At 39.3% G+C, this 22,488-nt stretch overlaps 1 protein-coding gene across 1 annotated transcript in view; it reads left to right on the forward strand.

Annotated features, from left to right (window-relative positions):
* Positions 1–4,868: 4,868 nt before the first annotated feature.
* The window catches only part of CTBS (chitobiase), a 33,563-nt gene continuing 15,943 nt past the window's right edge, over positions 4,869–22,488 (forward strand). The window contains exons 1-4 of the mRNA XM_047794214.1: positions 4,869–5,116; positions 8,288–8,426; positions 9,443–9,651; positions 21,367–21,538. Of these exons, the coding sequence (XP_047650170.1) occupies positions 4,928–5,116; positions 8,288–8,426; positions 9,443–9,651; positions 21,367–21,538 (709 nt within the window). The 5' untranslated portion in view covers positions 4,869–4,927. The remainder of the gene's footprint in view (positions 5,117–8,287; positions 8,427–9,442; positions 9,652–21,366; positions 21,539–22,488) is intronic.

Here is a 22,488-nt window from a genome sequence, read left to right on the forward strand (position 1 = left end):
TTAAGGATCTTGCGTTGCCGTGAGCTGTGGTGTAGGTCGTGGAAACAGTGTGGATCCCATGTTGCTGTGGTTGTGGTGTAGGCCAGCAGCTGCAGTGCTGATTTGACCCTTAGTCTGGGAACTTCCATATGCTGAGGGTGTGGCCTTAAAAAGTGCCCCCCCCCAAAAGGAAACTATATTATACAAAGAAATGTTGCATGGAAATTGATTTATTTAATGTAGAAATGAAAATTGGGGGACACAGAAGAGGAGGTAATATTGGCTGTCCATATTTAACTTCATAAGGGGTACCTTGTGGAAAAGGAATCATAGTTGGTCTGGAGGTCCCCAAGAGAATGAGTCAGAGCCAGTTACAGTAATGGTGGGCAAATTCTAGTTCAAGATTAAGGCTACGTGTGATTATTTCCTTAAGATAGGCTGGGTATTTAGGGGGCTGGTGAGGGATACCCAAGCAAGGGCTCAGCACCACTTCCTACAGAGAGGGAAGACAAGTGTAAGATGGGTAACTTCCATGCTGTGGTGTGGCCCATAAAAAAACAAACAAAACAAACAAACAAAAATCTTCAAAGAGAAAGATAAAAAAATTGAAAAAGCAGTCCAAATGTGAAGAAATCACTAATTACAGAAAAATTCCAGGGATGAGGGACAAGAATTTTCAGAAGGAAAATGCAAAGAATAGATCCATACTCCCCATTTAGTAGGGCAGCATTTCTTAAGGGATCTCACAGCTTTGTTTTTTTTCTGGTTTTGCCGGGGGGGGGGGGTCTTTTTTTTTTTTGGCCTTTTCTAGGGCCACTCCCACCACATATGGAGATTCCCAGCCTAGGGGTCTAATTGGAGCTGACTTTGGGAGCTGCTATTCAAAGCTATGGTAAGGAGGGCCTGTGGAGATTCTGGAAACCATCTGGCCCAGGCTGCCAACTCTTTTTTTTTAATTTTATTGAAGTGTAGTTGATTTACAAGTTTGTGGTAATTTCTGCTGTACAAAGTGATTCAGTCATATATATACACATGTTCATTCTCTTTCAGATTCTTTTCCCAAATGGATCATCACTGAATACTGGGTAGAGTTCTCTGTGCAGATCCCTGTTGGCCAATCATTCCATATACCTCAGTGTGCATATGCCATTCCCAAACCCTCAGTCCATCCCTCCCACCCCCACCTGTCCCCTTTGGTAACCATAAGCTTTTCAAATTATGGGAGTCTTTTACTGTTCTGCAAATATGTTCATTAATTTTTTTTAAAGATTCCATGTAAGTGATATCATATGATGTTTGTCTCTCACTGTCTGACTAACTTCACTTAACATGATAGTTTCTAGGTCCATCCATATTGCTGCAAACGGCATTATTTCATTCTTTTTTTATGGCTGAGTAATATTCCATTGTATATATGTACCACATCTTCCTTATCCATTCCTCTGTTGATGGATATTTAGGCTGCTTTCATGTAAATAATTTTAATTATAAATAATGCTGTAATGACTTTGCAAAGATACAGCTGCTAACTCGTGAGGTAGAGTCCTAGGCTATGTCACCTTAACAGTGACTGTTTTCTCCATACCCCCAAAAGAGCTTGCTAATTTACATTACCATTGATCAAAGTAATACTGCTATGGTTGCTGAAAATGGCCCTGGGATGCTGTCTTCCTCCATCTGAACTGACAGATCTTGCTCAAAGGCAGTGAGGGATAGGGTTCTGACATCTCACCAGCCTGATTCTTGTCTTCCCAGCTGTAGGATGGAGACTGAACTGCATTGTCAAGATCATGGATTTTGGAGCTACGTCAACCAAATCCAAACCCTAGCTCCACATATTACTATCTGTACAAAACTATTATTTAACCTCCAGAGCCCCTTTGTCTGTAAACAAGAGATGACAATAATTGAACCTGTCTCATAAATTGTGGGAATTAAACAAGCAAAGCGATGTTACATACTTTGAACAGAGTCTACTGCTACACATTCTATATTCCATTTTTAACCAATCTGCTGTACTACGATGATTATGCCAACTAGCCTCCAAAATGATTTCAAAACATGGAAATGCCAACTAGATTCAAACCTATGGTGTCATCCCACCAAACTATTATCAATCCTTGAATAATAAAACAGATTTGAGATGGAAAACCACCTAAGTGATCATGTTCTAATTAAAAGTAGCTACTGAGGGAGTTCCCATCATGGCTCAGTGGAAACAAATCTGACTAGCATCCATGAGGACGAAGCTTCAATCCCTGACCTCGCTCAGTGGGTTAAGGATCTGGCATTGCTGTGCCTGTAGCATAGGCCAGCGGCTACAGCTCCAATCGGACCCCTAGCCTAGGAACCTCTGTATGCCATGGGTGTGGCCCTGAAAAAAGTTAAAAAATAAAAAAAGTAGCTACTGAGGCAAGCTCTGTAGTAGTTGTTCTCAAAGTGTGGTCCCTAGATTAGCTGCATTAGCATTACCGGGTGCCTAAGTCCATTTGGCATGCTATCACAAAAATTATACAGACTGGGTGGCTTAAACAACAAACATTTATTTCTCACAGTTCTGGAGACTGCAAAATCCATGATCAAGGCAGTGGTAGATCTGGTGTCTAGTGAGGACCTGCTTCTTGGTTCACAGATCACAGTCTTCCTGTTGTGTCCTCACATGGCAGAAAGGTGAGAAAGCTTTCTGGTGTCCTTTTCAAAAGAGTACTTATTCCATGCCTAAGGGCTCCACCCTCACGTCCTAATTATTTCCCAAAGGCCTCATCATCACATGGGGGCTAGGAATTCAACCCATGAATTTTGGGGGACACAAACTTTCAGTCCATTGAATTGGGGATCTGATGTTGCTGTGGCTGTGGTACAGGCTGGCAGCTACAGCTCCCATTCGACTGCTATCCTGAGAACCTCCTTGTGCCTTGAGTGTGGCCTCAAAAAGAGAAAAAACAAAAACAAAAACAAAACAAACAATCAAAACAAACAGGATGAGGCACTCTGTGCTTTGGAAAAACAGGCCCTTTAGGTAGTTACATGTATATCTCAGGAAGAATTTTAATGGACCCAATTTCTTTCACCATCCCATATATGGGAAAATACCAAAATCAAAATCAAGATGTAAGCTTGACTGCATATACTCCCTAGCTAAAATTAGGCTAGCTTTTCCCCTGCCTCTTTGGGATAAATTTACTCAGAGCTACTGAATGGTTGTCTCCTGGTCTATAGTCCTCAGTGAGATCCTGAAAAACTTTTAAACTCATATCTCTTATGTTTTTCATTTTTCTTTCAGTCTGCAGTATTAGAAAGGTTAGTCTGGGTGAATTTAAAGAATAAGAGACTGGAATGGAGGTTGTAGCTGGAAAGTTTGAAGGCAGATGAGGTAGTTACACTAGAGCTTGCTGCAATCAGATGGCCAGATAGCCAGGAGTTGAGTCTTGGCTTCCTGCTTGTAATAATTTGTTTCCTGGGCATGTGCTTAAGTTTTATCATCTGTAAAATGGGGTCCAATTAGACCCCTAGGCTGGGAATCTCCATATGTGGTGGGAGTGGCCCTAGAAAAGGCCAAAAAAAAAAAAAAAAGACGCCCCCCCCCACCCCCCGGCAAAACCAGAAAAAAAAACAAAGCTGTGAGATCCCTTAAGAAATGCTGCCCTACTAAATGGGGAATATGGATCTATTCTTTGCATTTTCCTTCTGAAAATTCTTGTCCCTCATCCCTGGAATTTTTCTGTAATTAGTGATGTCTTCACATTTGGACTGCTTTTTCAATTTTTTTATCTTTCTCTTTGAAGAGTTTTTTTTGTTTGTTTTGTTTGTTTTTTTATGGGCCACACCACAGCATGGAAGTTCCCAGACCAGGGGTCCAATCGGAGTTACAGCTGCCAGCCTATACATCTGGGGATATTCCTGAAAGGTTTTGTTTTGAAGTGTCCTCCCTGCAATGTTTGTTTATTCTACATTCTTTTTTCATGTTCCTTTTATATTACCGAATTGTCTTTGTTGTCCATGATTAAAAGTAAAAGATTAAAAAGTCAAAAGAGGGGAAGCTTGGAGTGGGTGCCTGGGGTTTTTGACTCTGAATTTCGTTATAGGATAAGTGGGGGCAGGTTGCTGATATCTTTGGCAGGCACAAAGTCAGTTATTTCTCTTTTTAGGTCATCCGAGCAAGGTCCAGAGAATCCACCCTCTCCAGAGAATTAAACCTCCAAACTTCAGCCTGGGTGGGAGAGGGGCAGCTGTTCAGAGACAGAAAGCTGGAGAAAAGCGCTAGCGATCTAGCTGCTTCTCAAGCAGCCTTCGCTTAATCTCTTTCATTTTCTGGCCGCCTACCCTTCTTCACCCCTAATTCCCGAGGCACCTCTTGTAGTTCCAGAGCTTTTTGAAGCTTCTACGGTTTAAATTGGGTTGCTTTTCAAGTTTCCTGTCTGTTGGGGCTTGCAGCACTCATCCCTCACACTTTGGCTTTCCAGCTTCCAAAATGTTGCCCCTGTGGGCTTAGGTTTTTCCTCAGAGTTTAAGCATGGAAGGAAACGAAATCAGAGGCTGTCTTCAAATCACCGTCTTAATTCAACAGATATCTGTAGCATCAAAATCTTTGCGCCATTCCAACCATGTAGCAAGCACTGTCATCCCTTCCAAGCCCCCCTACTTCTCCATTTTGGGGGTTCCCTCCAGTGTCAGACTCCACAAGGAGGACACAAACAACTATGACACAGAGCCAAAGAGAGGCGCATAAATCACAGAAGATAGACACTTGAATCAACTATCTTCTGTGCTCCACGTGTTGAGGGCACAGCGGCTCCTGACCGTCCCTCACGCAGCCTGGCGTCTTCCAGGTTAGCCTACCAGCCAGCTAACGCCCGGGCCGGGAGCCCCGCCCCGCCCCGCTCCTCCATAAAGCAAGCCCCGCCTGGGAATCCCGGCACCCGTTCCTGCTGCTAGGTGAGCGGCGAGCATGGCGAGGACGCAGCTCCGGAGCCAGCACCTCCTCGTTTCCTCTGCGCTCGGGGCCCCTACGCTGGCTCGGCTGGTGCTGCCGCTGTTGTTGCCGCTGCTTCAGGCGCCGCCCCTTGGGGCCGAGGCTCAGTGCCCGTGCCACAACTCCGAACTGTGTCGTCCTATCACCCACAAGCCCGACTTCGAGGTCAGTGCCTCTCTCCCCTGACCCTCCGGGTCTGGTCAAGTCCCTGAGAGGAGTTAGAGTAGAATGACTGAGACGGAAAAAGAGGTGTTGGGGTGCAAAGCCAAGTTTGACTGCTCGCGGCGGGCCTTTTTGTTCACAGATTTCCCTCATTCGTACAGATGAGAAAACGGGCTCAGAGGGGTTAAGTAACTCCTCCCAGATCTCACAGTAAGTGCCTGTCTGAAAGAGGCAGCAAGTACTGCAACCCAGATCTGACTCTGAGTGCAAGCTCCTTGCCTTGCCTGCTGTGCTTCTCCCCCCCCACCCCAGCTCGGGGTGCTTTGGCCAGACAAGCAAGGGGGCCAGGGAAGGAGATACTCCCTAAGGATCAAGACCCATTGGTTTCCAGAATGAGGATGAGTTGGAAAGAATCTCAGCACAACTGCAGTACAGTGGAAGACTGAATATTCTGCTTACCTAGCCTTTCTATACCTGCTACTTGGGTGGATCAAACAGATCTTTCCATAAATTTTTCTTCTACCACCTAACAATTTATAAGGCCTGGGCAGCTTTAAGCAAACACCTGTTGGGAGGCAATATGAAGACCGCCTGTCTGCCTTGAGTTTGATAACTGCAGCAGGAAATGGGCACATCAAGCAGGTGGAAAAGCTTAGTCCTAAAGAGCAATTCTTGCATAAAGATAGTGATAATTGGCAGTTCTTAATCTAGCAGATTACATTTGAGGCAGGACATTTCAATGCGTATAAAAAAAGTACATATAAATTGCTTAGCAAAAGAAATGAAAATGGAAGTGTTTATGGAATACCTGCCTGTGGGGAAGCCTAACATCTGAAAGAATTTCTGTGACACCCAGTACCTCTTAGTGAGTTAGGTAGTGTCTGGGCCATTTAGAAAACCAATCATGCAAAGAAGCAAAATTTCCTTCCCTTCACTTGTATGTTAGTGGTAAATTGTCTTTCCTCTCTACTGATCTATATTTTTCAAACCCAAAGACTAGACCGCATTACTTTTTCCCTTATGTTTTCAACTGGATTATCAAACTATTTTTTAGGATTTCTATTATATCACAAGATCTTTGTGTATTTTAAACAAATCAATCTTTGTTATCAGAATTAAAATAGGGGAAAGGTTTATGATGGCAATATGAGTCTAAAAAGCCTAAAAAAAATGGGCTATTCAATTCACAATTTCACATTTTGTAATTTGTATTATTTCAGTGGGTAACTGCTTAGTAGAAAAATGGGTTATGAACAACTAGTTCTGAAAAGTTAACAAAAACCAAAAAGATTGAAAATTAGGAAAAGTCTGGTTTAATTTTTACAGCTAGCTCTCCCCACTCTCCTCCATCCATTCTCCTCACCATGGCTCAGTGGTTATTGAGATTCCTCTCCTTTTTTCTCTCTCCTCTACCTCTACTGTCTGTCTCATTTCTAAAAGGCAAATCTTAAGATCCTCTGCTTAAAACACTCTAATGGCTTCCCATCTCAGAAGAAAATAGAAATTCCTCAATGGTCTACAGAGAGCCCTACTTGATCATTTTTTTTCAGTCTCTTTTCAGGGCCACACCCATGGCATATGGAGGTTCCCAGGCCAGGGGTCAAATTGCCACAGCCATAGCTACACGGGGTCCAAGCTGTGTCTGTGACCTACACCACAGCCCATGTACTTTCAGGATTTCTGTGTTCCAGCCACACTGACCTTTTGGCTCTAGAAATTCAGAATTCTCCAGAGGTTTAGAGAGTTTAGAGATTCAGAGTTTAGAGGTTTAGAGAGTTTTGCCCTTTTTTGTTGCTGAGAATGCTCCTTTTTGTCCATGTATACATTTCCTCTGTCCAGTCTAGGTCATTGCCTAGATTTTAGGTCTCCTCTAAAGAATGTAGTCCTCAGGGAAGTTTTCCTGCCCTACCAAGGTTTCAGTTCCCCTTTACATGCTGCCATGGTGCCCTGCATTCCTGTGTAGCCCTTAACACTACTGGACTTGGTCTTATGTCACCAATGCCTAGCAATTTACACTGCCTGTACCTTACTGGGATTCAATAAATGTTTGCCAAGTCAATGAATTAACATTTTATTTGGAATAAAGATGATCAGTGCTTCTATGCTTCTAGAATTATCTGTGGAAAAAAAAATAAGGGAGAAACATCTAACTTGAGTACTGTTCTGAGAAGTCAGGTTCACCAAAAATCATTCATAGTCAACACAGTATCTGTGGATCCGTCTGTAGCAAGAAACTTTATTCTCAACCTCCTCCCTTTCTCTTTCCTTAGTCCGTCACAGAATCCTGTTAATTCTGCCTTCTTAGGATCGTCCAGATCTATTCATTTATCTCATATTCCTGCTGCTTCTCAACTTCAGTTGAGGTCACCACCATCTCTTGTCTGCATTCTTCCAACAGCTTTCCTTTCTTTCCCTTTATGGCTGCACCTGTGGCATATGTAAGTTCCCAGGCTAGGGGTTGAATCAGAGCTGCAATTGCTGGCCTACGCCACAGCCACGGCTAAACCAGATCTGAGCTGTATCTGTGACCTACGCCTCAACTTGTGGCAACGCCAGATCCTTAACCCACAGAGCTAGGCGAAGGACTAAACCCACATCCTCATGGTTACTAGTCAGGTTCTTAAACCACCGAGCCACAATGGGAACTCCAAACAGCTTTTTTATTAGATATTCTGCCTCCAGTTTTAGCCTCTCTTTGAGCCACTTCCCACTTCAGCTGAAGGGATTTTTCTAAAATGCATACCTAAAGTATGTATATTCTCTTTTCTTTTTAAAGCCCTTTCTTTCCCTCAGTATAAAATTTCTCAAGAGGGCTTACAAGTCCTTTCATGACTTAACCCTGCCTGCCACTCTCTGGTTCTTCACTGTTCTCTCCCTCCAAATTCTAGGCATCAGCCATATTCAGTAGTTAGTTACAAACCACCATGCTCTCTCTGCCTCTAGGCCTTGGCATTTACCACTATTTCTTCTGAGCCTACCCTCTCCTACTTTCCCACTGATTTCCTCTGATGCCAATTAATTGGAACCCCTTACATCATATTTGCTGTTGTACTCAGTGTCCACCAGTACCTAGTGGACAATGTTTGATCAGTGTTTAATTAATGTTACTTTGCATAGTCAACACAATATTCTTCTTGTTTTAAGAGAGGGTGTTTATCCCTGTTGTTTTGGCAGGTCTTTGTGTTTGATGTTGGCCATAAAACTTGGAAATATTATGATTGGTCACAGATTACAACTGTGGCATTTTTTGGAAATTATGACCCAGAACTTTTGTGCTATGCTCATTCAAAAGGAGCCAGAGCAGTGCTAAAAGGTGAGTTTTAGTTTTTACCAGATGTATCTAGCCAATTGATAAGTTTATTTGCATTGTCTGCTATCCTGAATTTCCAAAAAATTTTCTTTTCATGTTTATCTGGTATAGTTTTTAGCATCCTAAAATTAATCTTAGATATTTTTAAATTCACATCTCAGAGATTTTTTCTTTTTTTTGTCTTTTTGCCATTTCTAGGGCCGCTCCCGTGGCATATGGAGGTTCCCAGGCTAAGGGTCTAGTTGGAACTGTAGCCCCCGGCCTACGCCAGAGCCACAGCAATGCAGGATCCGAGCTGAGTCTGCAACCTACACCACAGCTCATGGCAACGCCAGATCCTTAACCCACTGAGCAAGGCCAGGGATCGAACCCTCAACCTCATGGTTCCTAGTTGGATTCGTTAACCACTGAGCCACGATGGGAACTCCTTTTTTTTGTCCTTTCTAAGGCTGCACCTGCAGCATATGGAGATTGCCAGGCTAGGGGTCTAATTGGAGCTGTAGCTGCCGGCCTACACCAGAGCCACAGTGACACGGGATCCAAGCCACGTCTCTGACCTACACCACAGCTTATGGCAATGCCAGATCCTCAACCCACTGAGCAAGGCCAGGGACCAAACCCGCAACCTCATGGTTCCTAGTTGGATTCATTAACCACTGAGCCATGATGGGAACTCCCTCAGATAGAGATATTTTTAAAGAATTAAGTAAACCACTGTATGGTTTTGAGCAAAATGTGAATCCTATTTAGCATGATGACCCTTAGCTAGCCATAATCTTTGATTTCTGCTTTTAATCTGAGAATGAGATTACTAATCATTCATAATGGTTATTTCGGAGATTAATGACTAATGCTTTTCTGTGATTTTGATATATTTTCTTCATTTGGAAATTTGGGACTTAGTATTCCACAACAATGAGATGTTTTAAAGACATCTGATCTCTTTGGAATGGGTTTGTGAAGTAAATTTTATTAAACTGTAAAGAGCATGTGTAAAAATATGCATATTTCTTCCACAGGAGATGTATCTGTAAAGGATATTGTTAATACTACTTTCAGAGCATCTTGGATAGCTCAACAAATTAAGCAGGCCAAAACACAATATATGGATGGAATTAATCTAGACATAGAGCAAGAGGTTGCCCTTTCATCACCGGAATATTATGCATTAACTGCTTTAGTCAAAGAAACCACAGAAGCTTTCCATCGTGAAATTAAGGGATCACAGGTAAAAATTCATTTTTTTTTGGAAACCCCTTAATTTTCCTATCAAAATGTACTCATGAAGGTTATGACTAATAGAATCTCGGTTTTATGGAGTAGGAAAGAGTTTCAGCACATATATCCTAAAAAATTTTTTTCTGGAATTTTTGAGGTTCTTAACTAGAGAAATTATACAAAATGTTAAGGTGCTAAATCTGTTTTCTATTCATACTAGAATATAACACTGGGATTGCCCCACCTACCTGCTTTGCAGCAGGGCTGGAAATGTTAGGCAGTGGGATCAGCAAGAATCAGGAAGGGCTTAGCTGCCCGGGCCTTGCTCTCACTAGTGCAGGCCAGAAACAGCTCCTGCCTAAGAGTAGAGGTAGTTCTGGGGAAGTATGTCACTTCCAGAGACTGAAGTACTTAGCGAAGCACCCAAGGCCTGGTGAGGCCCAAGTACATAGAACTTGTCAGAGCTATGACAAAAGATAGTATACTCCCCTACTGCCATAATGAGCATGATTGGAGCAGATTACAACATAATGCGTCTTGTCAGGAAATGTATGGGTAATAAAAGGACAGTGTGGCCCCAGGTCATTGATTCTCAAAAAAACTAGCCATATATTAAGATAACCAGGAATCCTACAAAAAAAAATTAAACACACACACACACACACACGCACACACTGGCTCTTTCAGAGATTGTTATTCAGAAGATTTAGGGTGAACCCAGAATCCATACTTTTAAAAATCATAGGTGATTATGTTTAGGAACTACAGGTTAGAAAATTCTGGACCAAATGGAGACATAGGTTCCTGAATTCCCTCCTTCCATGGCTATATGGAATGTACAGCTATGTACAGAGCAATTTGCTCTGAGAGAAATCTAGAAACTAGCTGAGTGACTCCTACACATCAGGTCACTGAGGAAGTAATCACACTGAAATGGAGAGGAAAGGGGAGACCCATTCTTGCTATAAATCCCACTCCTGATACATTACCATACAATCAGGAGGGAACCTCCTACTCCCAGCTTCTCCCTGAGGAGCCAAGGGTTTGGACTGCTCATTTAGCACTTTAACTTTTAAGGCTCTTGCATGAAGGATGGACCCCCAGAATACTAAGCTCTAAAAGCCAACAGCACTTGCATTCAAAAAACCCCATAGGACTGCAGCAAACAAAGGTTGTTAACAGACACAGGAGCACTTGTGGCAACTGTTCCCCCAGGGCTCGGCTCAGAGAGAGCAAGCAAAACCCTCATCTTCCAGTCTTCTGACAGAAAAGACTCTCTGAAGTATACTTCACAGGGTGCTGCCTGAAGGTCTGTTTTTTTAATTAGCACATGTCTAGGTACTGACTGTTAACCTTTCCCAGAGCCCAAAAGAGCTGGTGAGCATTGCCCCACCCCCCATATGCAATTCTTTCCTTTTGGCTTGCTTCAACATTAAAACTAAGTCACCAGGAGTTTCCTGGTGGCCCAGGAGGTTAAGGATCTAGTATCACCACTGTTGTGGCTCAGGTCACTGCTGTGGCTTGGGTTTGACTCCTGGCCCAGGAACTTTTGCATGCCATGGGCATGGCCAAAACAAACAAACAAAGGAACCCCGGAAAAACTAAGTTACCAGTATCTCCCTGGAGGTAGCATTTACTCACATCTAGTATTCCAACTTTGATGGCTGCCATCCAAGGGATGAGCCTCCAAAACACCTATCTCTGCTAGCCAACAGGGCTTGCATTTTTGAGTCTCCCAAACTATAGCAAACAGGAAAGCAATTTTTCAGTTGGGCAGGGGCCCCTAGTGGTATACACCCAAACTCAGGAAAAGGGATCAGGCAAAAATGTCCATCTCTCAGTTCTCCCTGGAAGGTGATTAACTGCATACTTTCCCAGCTGCTGCCTAAGGCTCCAGGTTCTAATCAGCTTGCCCTTAGGTCCTGATTGTGATTTTCCCCTTTGGGATACTGGTGGGTCTTGGCTGACCCTCAACTACTAGGAGGTACATGTCAAGAACAAAGACAGCAACTTAAGTAACTGCAAATTTTAGGCAACCAGGAACTTAGATCAGGTTGATTGACAGGTTCCTCTCCCATATAAGACTGGTCTGATAAAACTGGAAGAGGTGGCTGTTTTATGTAATGTGCAGAACTTAACACAGAGAGTCAAGGAAAATGAAGGAACATGAGAATATATTCCAAAAAAAAAGAACAAATAAAACTTCAGAAAAAAGACTTTAATGAAATGGAAAGAAGTGATTTACTCAAAATAGCATTCATAAAGAAACTCATTGAGATCAGAAGAGCAATACATGAATTCACTGAAAATTTCAATAAGGACAAAAAACAACAACAACAACAACAACAAAAAAACAACACCAAATCACTGAGAAGCAAAACATAATAATGGAACTATTAATATCAACCTCTAATTTATCCCTCCCCCTAATGTTTCCCCTTTGGTAACCATAAGTTTTGTTTCAAAATCTTTGTGTTTCTGTTTTGTGAATAACATAAACACACTACTATATATAAAATAGATAAATAACAAGGACCTACTCTATAGCACAGGGAAATCTATTCAATACCATGTAATAACCCTTATGGAAAAAGAAGCTGAAAAGGAATGAATATAGGTATAACTGATTCACTTTGCTGTACACAGAAGCACTGTAAGTCAACTATACTCCAATAAAATTAAAAAAAAAACTGAACTGAAAAATTCAACAGAGGGGTTCAATAGGCAGAAGAAAGGATCAACAAACTTGAAGGCAGGGCTGTAGAATTCTAACTGTAACTAGAACAGCAAAAAGAATTCTAACTAGAACAGCAAAAAAGAATTCTAACCATAACTACAACAGCAAAAAGAAAAAAGAAAAAAAAAAGAGTGAAGCTAGCTTAAAGAACTTATGAGGCATATCAAGTGGACTAATATGTGATTACAGAAGTCCCATAAGAAGTCAAGGAGAAAGGAATAGAAAGCTTTCAAAGCAGTAAGGCTGAAAATGTCTCTAACCTGAGGAAATGGATATCAAGGTCCAGGAAGCCCAAAGAGACCCACACCACAACACATTATTATTAAACTGTCAAAACCTAACATTAAAGAGAGAATCTTGAAAGAGAAAAGCAACTTATTATGTCAAGGGAACCCCCATAAAACTATCAGTGGAAATTTTAGAAGAAACTTTGAAGGTTAGAAGGCGTGGGATAAGATGTTCAAAGTGATAAAAAACGGCCAAGCATGAATACCCTACCCACCAAAGGTGGACTTCACAACTTAAGGAGATATAAAGAGTTTTCTGTACAAACCAAAGCTAGAATAGTTCATCACCACTAGACTAGCCTTACAAAAAAAGTTAAAGGGACTTCAAGCTGAAGCAAAAGAATGCTAATTAGCAACATGAAAACATATGAAAATATAAAACTCATTGGCAAAGGTAAATATATAGATCCAGAATACTATTTTTTAAAAGATTTCTATTTTTTCCATCATAGCTGGTTTACACTGTTCTGTCAATTTTCTACTGTACACAGAATAGTATTTTAATGGTGGGTAAATCACTTTATAACTCCAGTATAAATGTTAAAACTCCAAAGAATTAAAAATTACTGTAATTTTTTCTTTGTCTTTTTGCCATTTCTTGGGCTGCTCCTGCGGCATATGGAGGTTCCCAGGCTAGGGGTCTAATTGGAGCCACCAGCCTAGGCCAGAGCCACAGCAACACGGGATCTGAGCCACGTCTGCAACCTACACCACAGCTCACAGCAACGCTGGATCCTTAACCCTCTGAGCAAGTCTAGGGATTGAACACACAACCTCATCGTTCCTAGTCAGATTCATTAACCACTGGGCCACGATGGGAACTCCAAAAATTACTATAATTACTGGGCAATAATATTAAAGCAAGCCTTGGTAAAATTAAGAAAACTTGAAATCATATCAAGCATCTTTTCCAGCCACAATGCTATGAGGCTAGAAGTCAACTACAAGGAAAAGAAACTGCAAAAAAACCCCAAATATGTGAAGGCAAAACAATATGCTACTAAGCAATAAATAGATCACTGAAGAAATCAAAGAGAAAATTTAAAAAAATACCTAGAGACAAATGAAAATGAAGACATGATGATCCAAAGCCAGTAGGATGCAGCAAAGCAGTTCTAACAGGGAAGTTTACAGTCATACAAACTTACCTCAGAAAACAAGAAACATCTTAAATAAATAGCCTAATCTTATGCCTAAGGCAACAAGAGAGAGAAGAACAAACAAAACCCAAGGTTAGTAGAAAGAAAGAAATCATAAAGACCAGAGCAGAAATAAATGAAATAGAGAATAAAATAACTGAAAAGATCAGTGAAACTAAAAGCTGGTTCTTTGAAAAGATAAACAAAATCAATAAACCTTTAGCCAGATTCATCAAGAAGAAAAGGGAGAGGGCCAAAATTAATAAAATCAGAAATGGAAAAGGAGAAGGTACAGTCAACACCTCAGGAATACAAAGGATCATAAGCGACTACTGTATGCAACTCTATGCCAATAAAAGTGACAACCTAGAAGAAATGGACAAATTCTTGGAATGGTACAATCTCTCTTGTTCGTGCCTGAACAAGGAAGAAATATGAACAGACCAATTAATAATTTTAAAACTCCCAATAAATAAAAGCCCAGAACCAGATGGCTTCGCAGGTAAATTCTACCAAATATTTAGAGAAAGCTAACATCTGTTCTTCTGAAACTATGCCAAAAAACTGCAGAGGAAGGAACACTTCCAAACTTGTTCTATAAGGCAGCCATCATCCTAATACCAAAATCAGACAAAGATATCACAAAAAAGAAAATAATAGGCGAACATCAACGATGAACACAGATGCAAAGATCCTCAACAAAATACTAGCAAAGCAACTCCAACAATACATTAAATGGATCATACACCATGATCAAGCGGGATTTATTCCAGAGGCACAAGGATTTTTCAATATTTGCAAATCAATCAGTGTGATAGACCATATTACAAACTGAAGAATAAAAACCATACAATGCAAAAAAAGCTTTTGTTACAATTTAATATCCATTTATGATAAAACTCTTTAGAAGTGGGCATAGAGAGAACATACCTCAACATAGTAAAGTCCATATATGGCAAACCCACAACCAACATCATACTCAACAGTGAAAAGCTGAAAGCATTCCAAGATCAGGAACAAGACAAGGATGCCTATTCTTGCCACTTTTATTCAATATAGTTTTGGAAGTCCTAGGCATGATAACAGAGAAGAAAAAGAAATAAAAGGGATCTAAACTGGAAAAGAAGTAAAACTGTCATTGTTTGCAGATGGCATGATTTGCTCTGTATAGAAAATCCTAACAACCTACCAGAAAGCTACTAGAGCTCATTAATGAATTTGGTAAAGTTGCAGGATATGAAATTAACATACAGAAATCTGTTGCATTTCTATACATTATGAAAGATCAAAAAAATTAGTCTCATTTACCATAGCATCAAAAAGGAATAAAATACCTAGGAATAAACTTACCTAAGGAGGCAAAAGACCTGTACTCCCAAACCTGTAAGATGCTGATGAAAGAAACTGAAGATGACACAAACAGAAGGGAAGATGTACCATGTTCTTAGATTGGAAGAATCAATATTATCAAAATGATCGTACTCTCCAAGGCAATCTACAGATTCAGTGCAATCCCTATCAAATTACCAATAGCATTTTTCACAGAACTAGAACAAAAATTTTAAAATTCGTATGGAAACACAAAAGACTCCAAAGATCCAAAAAAACCTTGAGAAAGAAGAATGGAGCTAGAGGAATCAGGCTCCCTGACTTTACACTATACTACAAAACTACAGTAATCAAAACAGTATGGTTCCAGCACAAAAGCAGACAGACAGATCAATGGAACACAATAGAAAGCCCAGAAATAAACCCACACACTTTTATGGTCAATTAATCTGTGACAAAGAAGGCAAGAATTTACAGTGGAGAAAACAGTCTCTTCAATAAGTGGTGCTAGGTAGCTGGGCAGCTACATGTAAAATAATGAAATTAGAACATACTCTAACCCCATATACAAAAATAAACTCAAAATGAACTAAAGATCTAAAACTCCAAGAGGGAAACATAGGCAGAACACTCTTTGACATAAATCATAGCAATATTTTTTGGATGCATCTCCTAGAATAATGGAAATAAAAATAAAAATAAATAAGTGAGACCTAATTAATTTAAAAGCTTATGCAGAGCAAAGGAAATCATAAGCAGAATAAAAACACAGTCTAAAGACTGGGATAAAATATGTGCAAACAGTGCTACTGACAAAGGATTAAATTCCAAAATATGCAAACAGCACATACAGCTCAATATGGGGAAAAAAAAAACCCAATTAAAAAATGGGCAGAAGACTTAAATAGACGTTTCTCTAAAGAAGACATACAGATGGCCAGTAGGCCCATGAAAGGATGCTCAATATCACTAATGAAATACAAATCAAAACTATAATGAAGAATCACCTCATACCAGTCAGAATCACCATCATTAAAAAGTCCTCAAATAATAAATGCTGGAGAGGGTGTGGAGAAAAGGGAACCCTATTACACTGTTGGTGGGAATGTAAATTGGTATAGACATTGTGGAGAACAGCATGGAGGTTCCTAAAAAACTAAAAATAGAGTTACCATATAATCCTGCAGTCCCACTCACGGGCATATATCTGGGGAAAACTCTTAATTCTAAAAGATACACTACCCCAGTGTTCATAGCAGCACTATTTACAATAGCCAAGAATGGAAGCAACCTATGCCCATCGACATATGAATGGATGAAGAAGATGTATATGTGTGTGTGTGTGTGTGTGTGTGTATAATGGAATATTAACCATATAAAAGAATTAAATAATGCTATTTGCAGCAATATGGATGGACCTAGGGATTATCATACTAAGTGAAGAAAATCAGACAGAGCAAGACAAATACCATCTGATACACTTGAACCTAAAAAAAAAAAATAGTACAAATGAACTTATTTACAAAACAGAAACAGACTCACAGATATAGAAAACAAACATGATTATCAAAGGGGATAGCAAGGTGTGGGGAAGAGATAAATTAGGAATTTGGGGTTAACACACAGAGAATACTATATATAAAATAAACAACAAGGATCTACTGTATAGCAAAGGGAACTATATTTTGTATCTTGTAATAACCTACAATAATCTGAAAAAAAATAAATATAGAAATGAATCACTTTGCTGGATACTTGAAATTAACACAACATTGTAAATTAACTGTACTTAATTAAAAAGTATATTACAGAATTTATTAAGAAATATTAGGATATTTCCCTTTAAAAAAAAAAAAACACTATGGAGTTCCCTTATGGTGCAGTGGGTTAATGATCCAGTGTTGTCACTGTCATGGCTTGAGTTGCTGCTGTGGCTCAGGTTTGATCTGGGAACTTTCACGGCCAAAGCAAAAAACTGTAATAATTTGTTAGTGGACACACAATAAAAATGATGTAAATTTTGACATCAAGAACATAAAATGTGGGGTGGTGGAATACAAAAATGTACAGCTTTTCTATGCATTCTAAATTGTTAACAGCTTAAAATAGTGTTATAACTAGAAGATGCTTTAAAATTATTTTATTGCAATAGAATTGACATATTAATTTCAGATATAAAACAATGATTTGATATTTGTATATATTGCAAAATTATCACCACAATAAGTCTAATTAAATCCATCACCATACATAGTTATAATTTTTTAAGGTAAGCTACATGATAACCACGAAGCAAAAACCTACAGTGGATACACACACACACACACACACACACACACACAAAACAGAAAGGAATCAACCATACAACTAAAGGAAATCATCAAATCATGAAGGAGGAGAGCAAGAAATGAAGAAGGGAACAAAGGAATTATAAAATAGAAAACAATTAATAAAATGGTAATATTAAGTGCAAACCTATCAATTCTTTCTTTCTTTCTTCCTTCCTTCCTTCTTTCTTCCTTTCTTCCTTGTCTTTTTGCCTTTTCTAGGGCCGCTCCCATGGTATATGGAGGTTCCCAGGCTAGAGGTCTAATTGGAGCTGTAGCTGCCGGCCTACGCCACAGCAACATGGGATCCAAGCCACGTCTGCAATCTACACCACAGCTCACGGAAACGCCGGATCCTTTACCCACTGAGCAAGGCCAGGGATTGAACCCGCAACCTCATGGTTCCTAGTTGGATTCTTTAACCACTGCCCCACGACGGGAACTCCCTATCAATATTTACTTTAAATGGAAACAGACTAAATTTTTGAATCAAAAGACAAAGAGTGGCTGAATGGATTAAAAAACAAGGTCCAACTATATGCTGCCTATAAGAGAGTCACTTCAGCTTTAAGGACACACATACGCTAAAAATGAAAGGATTGAAAAACTTATTCCAGGCAAATGGAAACCCAAAGTGAGCAGGGGTAGCTATATTTACATCCAACAAAATAGACCTTAAGCCAAAAACCATAACAAGAGGAAAAAGCTTCATTATAAAATGATAACAGGGTCAGTTCATCAAGAAGTTACAATTGTAAATATTTATATATGCTCCACATCAGAACACCTAAATATATTAAATAAACCCAAGATATCTGAAGGCAGAAACAGAGAACAATACAATAATAGTAGGGGACTTCAATAATCCACTTTCAGCAATGGACAGATTATCCAGTAGGGCAACATCAATAAGGAAACTAGTTAGACCAAAAGGAGAGGCTGGTCAAAGGGTATAAACTTTGTTACAAGATGAATAAGGGCTGAACATTTCCTGCTTAACATGGTGATAATAGTTGACAATACTGTATTGTATAATTGAAATTTCCTAAGGGAGTAGAATCTAAGTGTTACAACCAAAAGAAATAAATGAGGTGATGGATACATATCCATTAAATATAATACAATTTTATTTGTCAATTGTACCTCAATAAAGCTCAGAAACAAGCAAACAAACCCTCCGAGGCTGGACAGTAAGTTTTTTTTTCTTTTTTTTTCCTTTTTAGGGCCACACTAGTGGCATGTGGAAGTTCCCAGGGTAGGGGTCGAATCAGAGCCACAGCTGCTGGCCTAAACCACAGCCACAGCAATGTGGAATCTGAGCCGTGTCTGCGACCTACACCGCAGCTCATGGCAATGCCAGATCCTTAACCCAATGATCAAGGCCAGGGATCAAACCTGTAACCACGTGGTTCCTAGTCGGATTCGGTTCCACTGTGCCATGACGGGAACTCCCGGACAGTAAGTTTTTTGAATGTGGGGACCAGCTTCTTTATGTCTAACACAATGTTGAAAAATTATTTATTGAATGAGTGATACCTGCCTTTCAAAATTTTAAATCTAGTGATTCTAAATCTGTATCAGAATCACTTAAGAGTGTTTGTTAAAAACATTGCAGAAATTGATACAGGCATAGATTTTAGAAACTGGTTTTTAACAAATGTGAGAGGTGATTCTGGTATGGTTGGTCAACATGAATTTGAGAATCACTGGAAAAATAATAAATGATATAAGGACTGACATCTCTGTGGCTTTATGCAAGTAGGGAAGAATTCAGCTTTTCAGATGAGCACAGTTTAGATCAAGAATAGTAAGTACATGATATGCAGGCCACCATACTCCTCTCCTCACAAATGTTGGTCTCAGAAGCTTTTCCTTCATTCTCTAGATTTCTCTTGTAAATTGGCTAGAACTCATGTGTGGGAAACAACTTATTTGCTAGTCTTGATTAAGCTATAGTGAAAGGGCAAGGAGGAAGAGACTGAGCAAAGACTTTGCAGCAGGAATGTCTATTTCCATGTTTGAGGGGCAGGTAGAACAATTTGGGCTACTATGTCAAGTTCACAGTAGTTAAGTTAGTGGAAATTACAGTTGCCCAAAAGAGCCAGATTGTGGAAGATAGAGAATGTCAGACTGAAGAGTATGCATTTTATCTAATGGGTTATGTGTACAACAAGTACCTGGAGAAGATTATTTATGTAGTGTGTAAAATAGTCTAGAGGAGAAAGGCAGACCTGTAAAAATTCCAGTAACTTGGAATTTATGGTTTGAATTGGGATGATGGCATATTCTTAACACCCAGCAAGTGTTCAATAAATATTCATTGTGTTAATTAATTAATGGAAGAGGCACAGCAATTGTGAGAAGCCACCCAAAGGATAATGTGAGGTTATGGGGTGAGAGAAGAGTCAGAAAATGACCTAAAGGTTCTTAAACTGGTGGCCAGAAAAGAAATGACTAACATAGACTCCCTGGAAGGAGAAGTGAGTTTTGGGGAAGATGATAATTTAGAATTATAGCAGTATGGTCACAGAATTAAAGAGCTAGACGTGTTTTTGAAGAATTCTTTCTACACATTCAGTGTTATGGGTAGGAAAATAGATTCAGGTATTTGAAGTGAAATGGACCTAGTTATTAAGAGAGCCAAGACCAGAACCAAAGTCTTTTGATTTCTTTTCTAATATACTAACCCTGCCTTCTCAGAAATATGAGATTAACCATGGCAAAAAACCCAAGTGAAAATACTCTTACTGCTCAGGAGAGGAGAGGTAAGGACTTAGAAAATGGATTGGAAATTTACCTTAGAGGTAATTATTTTCTTTCTCTGTTAACCTTGTTATACTTCCTTTTTATAAGAAGAGATAGTAATAAAATGAAGTCCAGTGTGTAATAATTTCACTTTATAAATTATTTTCGTGGAGAACTTTGGGGAAAGCTTATATGTACAAAGCAGAGCTTCCTTTAGTGCTAATAATGAAATAAATATAGAATTTTGAGAAAGTCCTAAAAAGAGTTATAGTAGAATAAATTGGCCAAAGTATAAAAATTTTTACTAAAATACCTCAATTTTTTATCAATATGTTTATTGATAACCTTTAATGAAGCCTTAGAACATTGCAGACATATAAAATAAGGCTAAATTAATATTCACTTAGGGCAATAAATCTTTTAAAGAGCCTCATCCTTGTTGAGTACTGCCTTGCCGTTCAAGATGAAAGATAATTTATCACACAAGTTTTATTTGAATTATTTCCATAAAAATAAGGCCATTTAAGTGATTTGTTCAACATTTTGCGTTGATTTATACCTGCAGCCATAAAACACAACTATTCTTTAACTGTAATGTTGGACTAAACCTACCATGTAGTGTAATTGTAAATCAGGGGCTCCAACTCCCAACACATTCCAGTCAGCTTGTGCCCAAAGATGACCTATTTAGGCTGTATGATATTTTTAAGAGCTTCTGTATTTTAATTATTTTAGTGTTCTTTTACTCTCTATTGCTCATAGACTTTATAGCCTTAACTGTGATTACACAGTAATCCTTCAGTTACACAGTTGCCTTTAATTACGTGAGTTACCAGTCTATCCTCTGAAGGCCTTTGAGTTTAAAACTCCTCTTCTACACAGTGGTCATTGTATATGTCATTGATATATGTCCTGGTCATTGTATATATCCAAATACACCTGGGTCCAAATACATGTCCACAACATTGTCTAAAATTTTTCCATGTAGGCAAAAAATATATTTCTTAGAACTGTTCTGGTTCCACACATGTCAAACCCTAGCTTTCTACACAGAGTGTTTCCCCCACCTCGGGTAATACGAGGCAAGAGAATGTATAATGAACAAAACATCTGTCATAATATGCATATTTGATCATGTTACATAAAATGACTTTTCCACAGGTAACCTTTGATGTCTCTTGGTCTCCACACTGCGTAGCTCAAAGGTGCTATAATTATACTGCAATCGCAGATGCTTGTGACTTTCTCTTTGTCATGTCTTATGATGAACGAAGTCTGCCCTGGTCAAAATGTATTGCAGGAGCCAATTCTCCCTATACTCAGACATTAACTGGTAAGAATTCACAAAATGATCATTTATCAGTAATATTATTAGAATATTATTTCTATAACTCAAGATATATTTTAGTATTTCATTTTTCATTTGCAATGCTTTCTTGAAACATATCAAAACCTTTTAATTTGGAGAGCTTTAACATTTACAAAAAGTTTTAAAGTTTTCAGTTATTTCACTTACTCTTGTGGGATGGCTGGATTTTTAAATTTTTTAAATTATAGTTAACTTGAATGTTATGCCAATTTCCGATGTACAGCAGAGTGACTCAGTCAGGTATATAAAATATTCTTTTCCATCATGGTCTATCCCAGGAGATTGAATATAGTTCCCTGTGCTATAGAGCCATAAAGTAGGACCTCATTGTTTATCCATTCTAAATGTAATAGTTTGCATCTTTTTTTGTCCTTTTTTTTTAAGGGCTGCACCTGTGGCATATGAAGGTACCCAGGCTAGGGGTCAAATTGGAGCTGTATACCACAGCCACAACACCAGATTTGAGCCACATCTGCAACCTATACCACAGCTCATGGCAGCGCTGGATCCTTAACCCACTGAGCAAGGCCAGGGATCGAACCTACATCCTCGTGGATACTAGTTAGATTCATTTCCACTAAGCCACAACAGGAACTCCTAGTGTTTGGTATCTACTAACACCAAACTCACAGTCCACCCCACTGCCCCCATCTTTGGCAACCACAACTCTGTCCTCTATGTCTGTGAATCTGTTTCTGTTTCATAGATAGGTTTGTTTGTGCCATATTTTAGATTCCACATATAAGTGATACCATATGGTATTTGTCTTTCTTCTTCTTACTTCACTTAGTCTGATTATCTCTAGTTACATCCATTTTGCTGCAAATGGCATTATTTCATTCTTCTTATGGTTGAGTATTATTCACTATATATATATATGTACATTTTCTTATCCATTTGTCATTGCATGGACA

The sequence above is a fragment of the Phacochoerus africanus genome, chromosome 8, assembly GCF_016906955.1.
Source record: "Phacochoerus africanus isolate WHEZ1 chromosome 8, ROS_Pafr_v1, whole genome shotgun sequence".
NCBI classification, from domain to species: domain Eukaryota; kingdom Metazoa; phylum Chordata; class Mammalia; order Artiodactyla; family Suidae; genus Phacochoerus; species Phacochoerus africanus.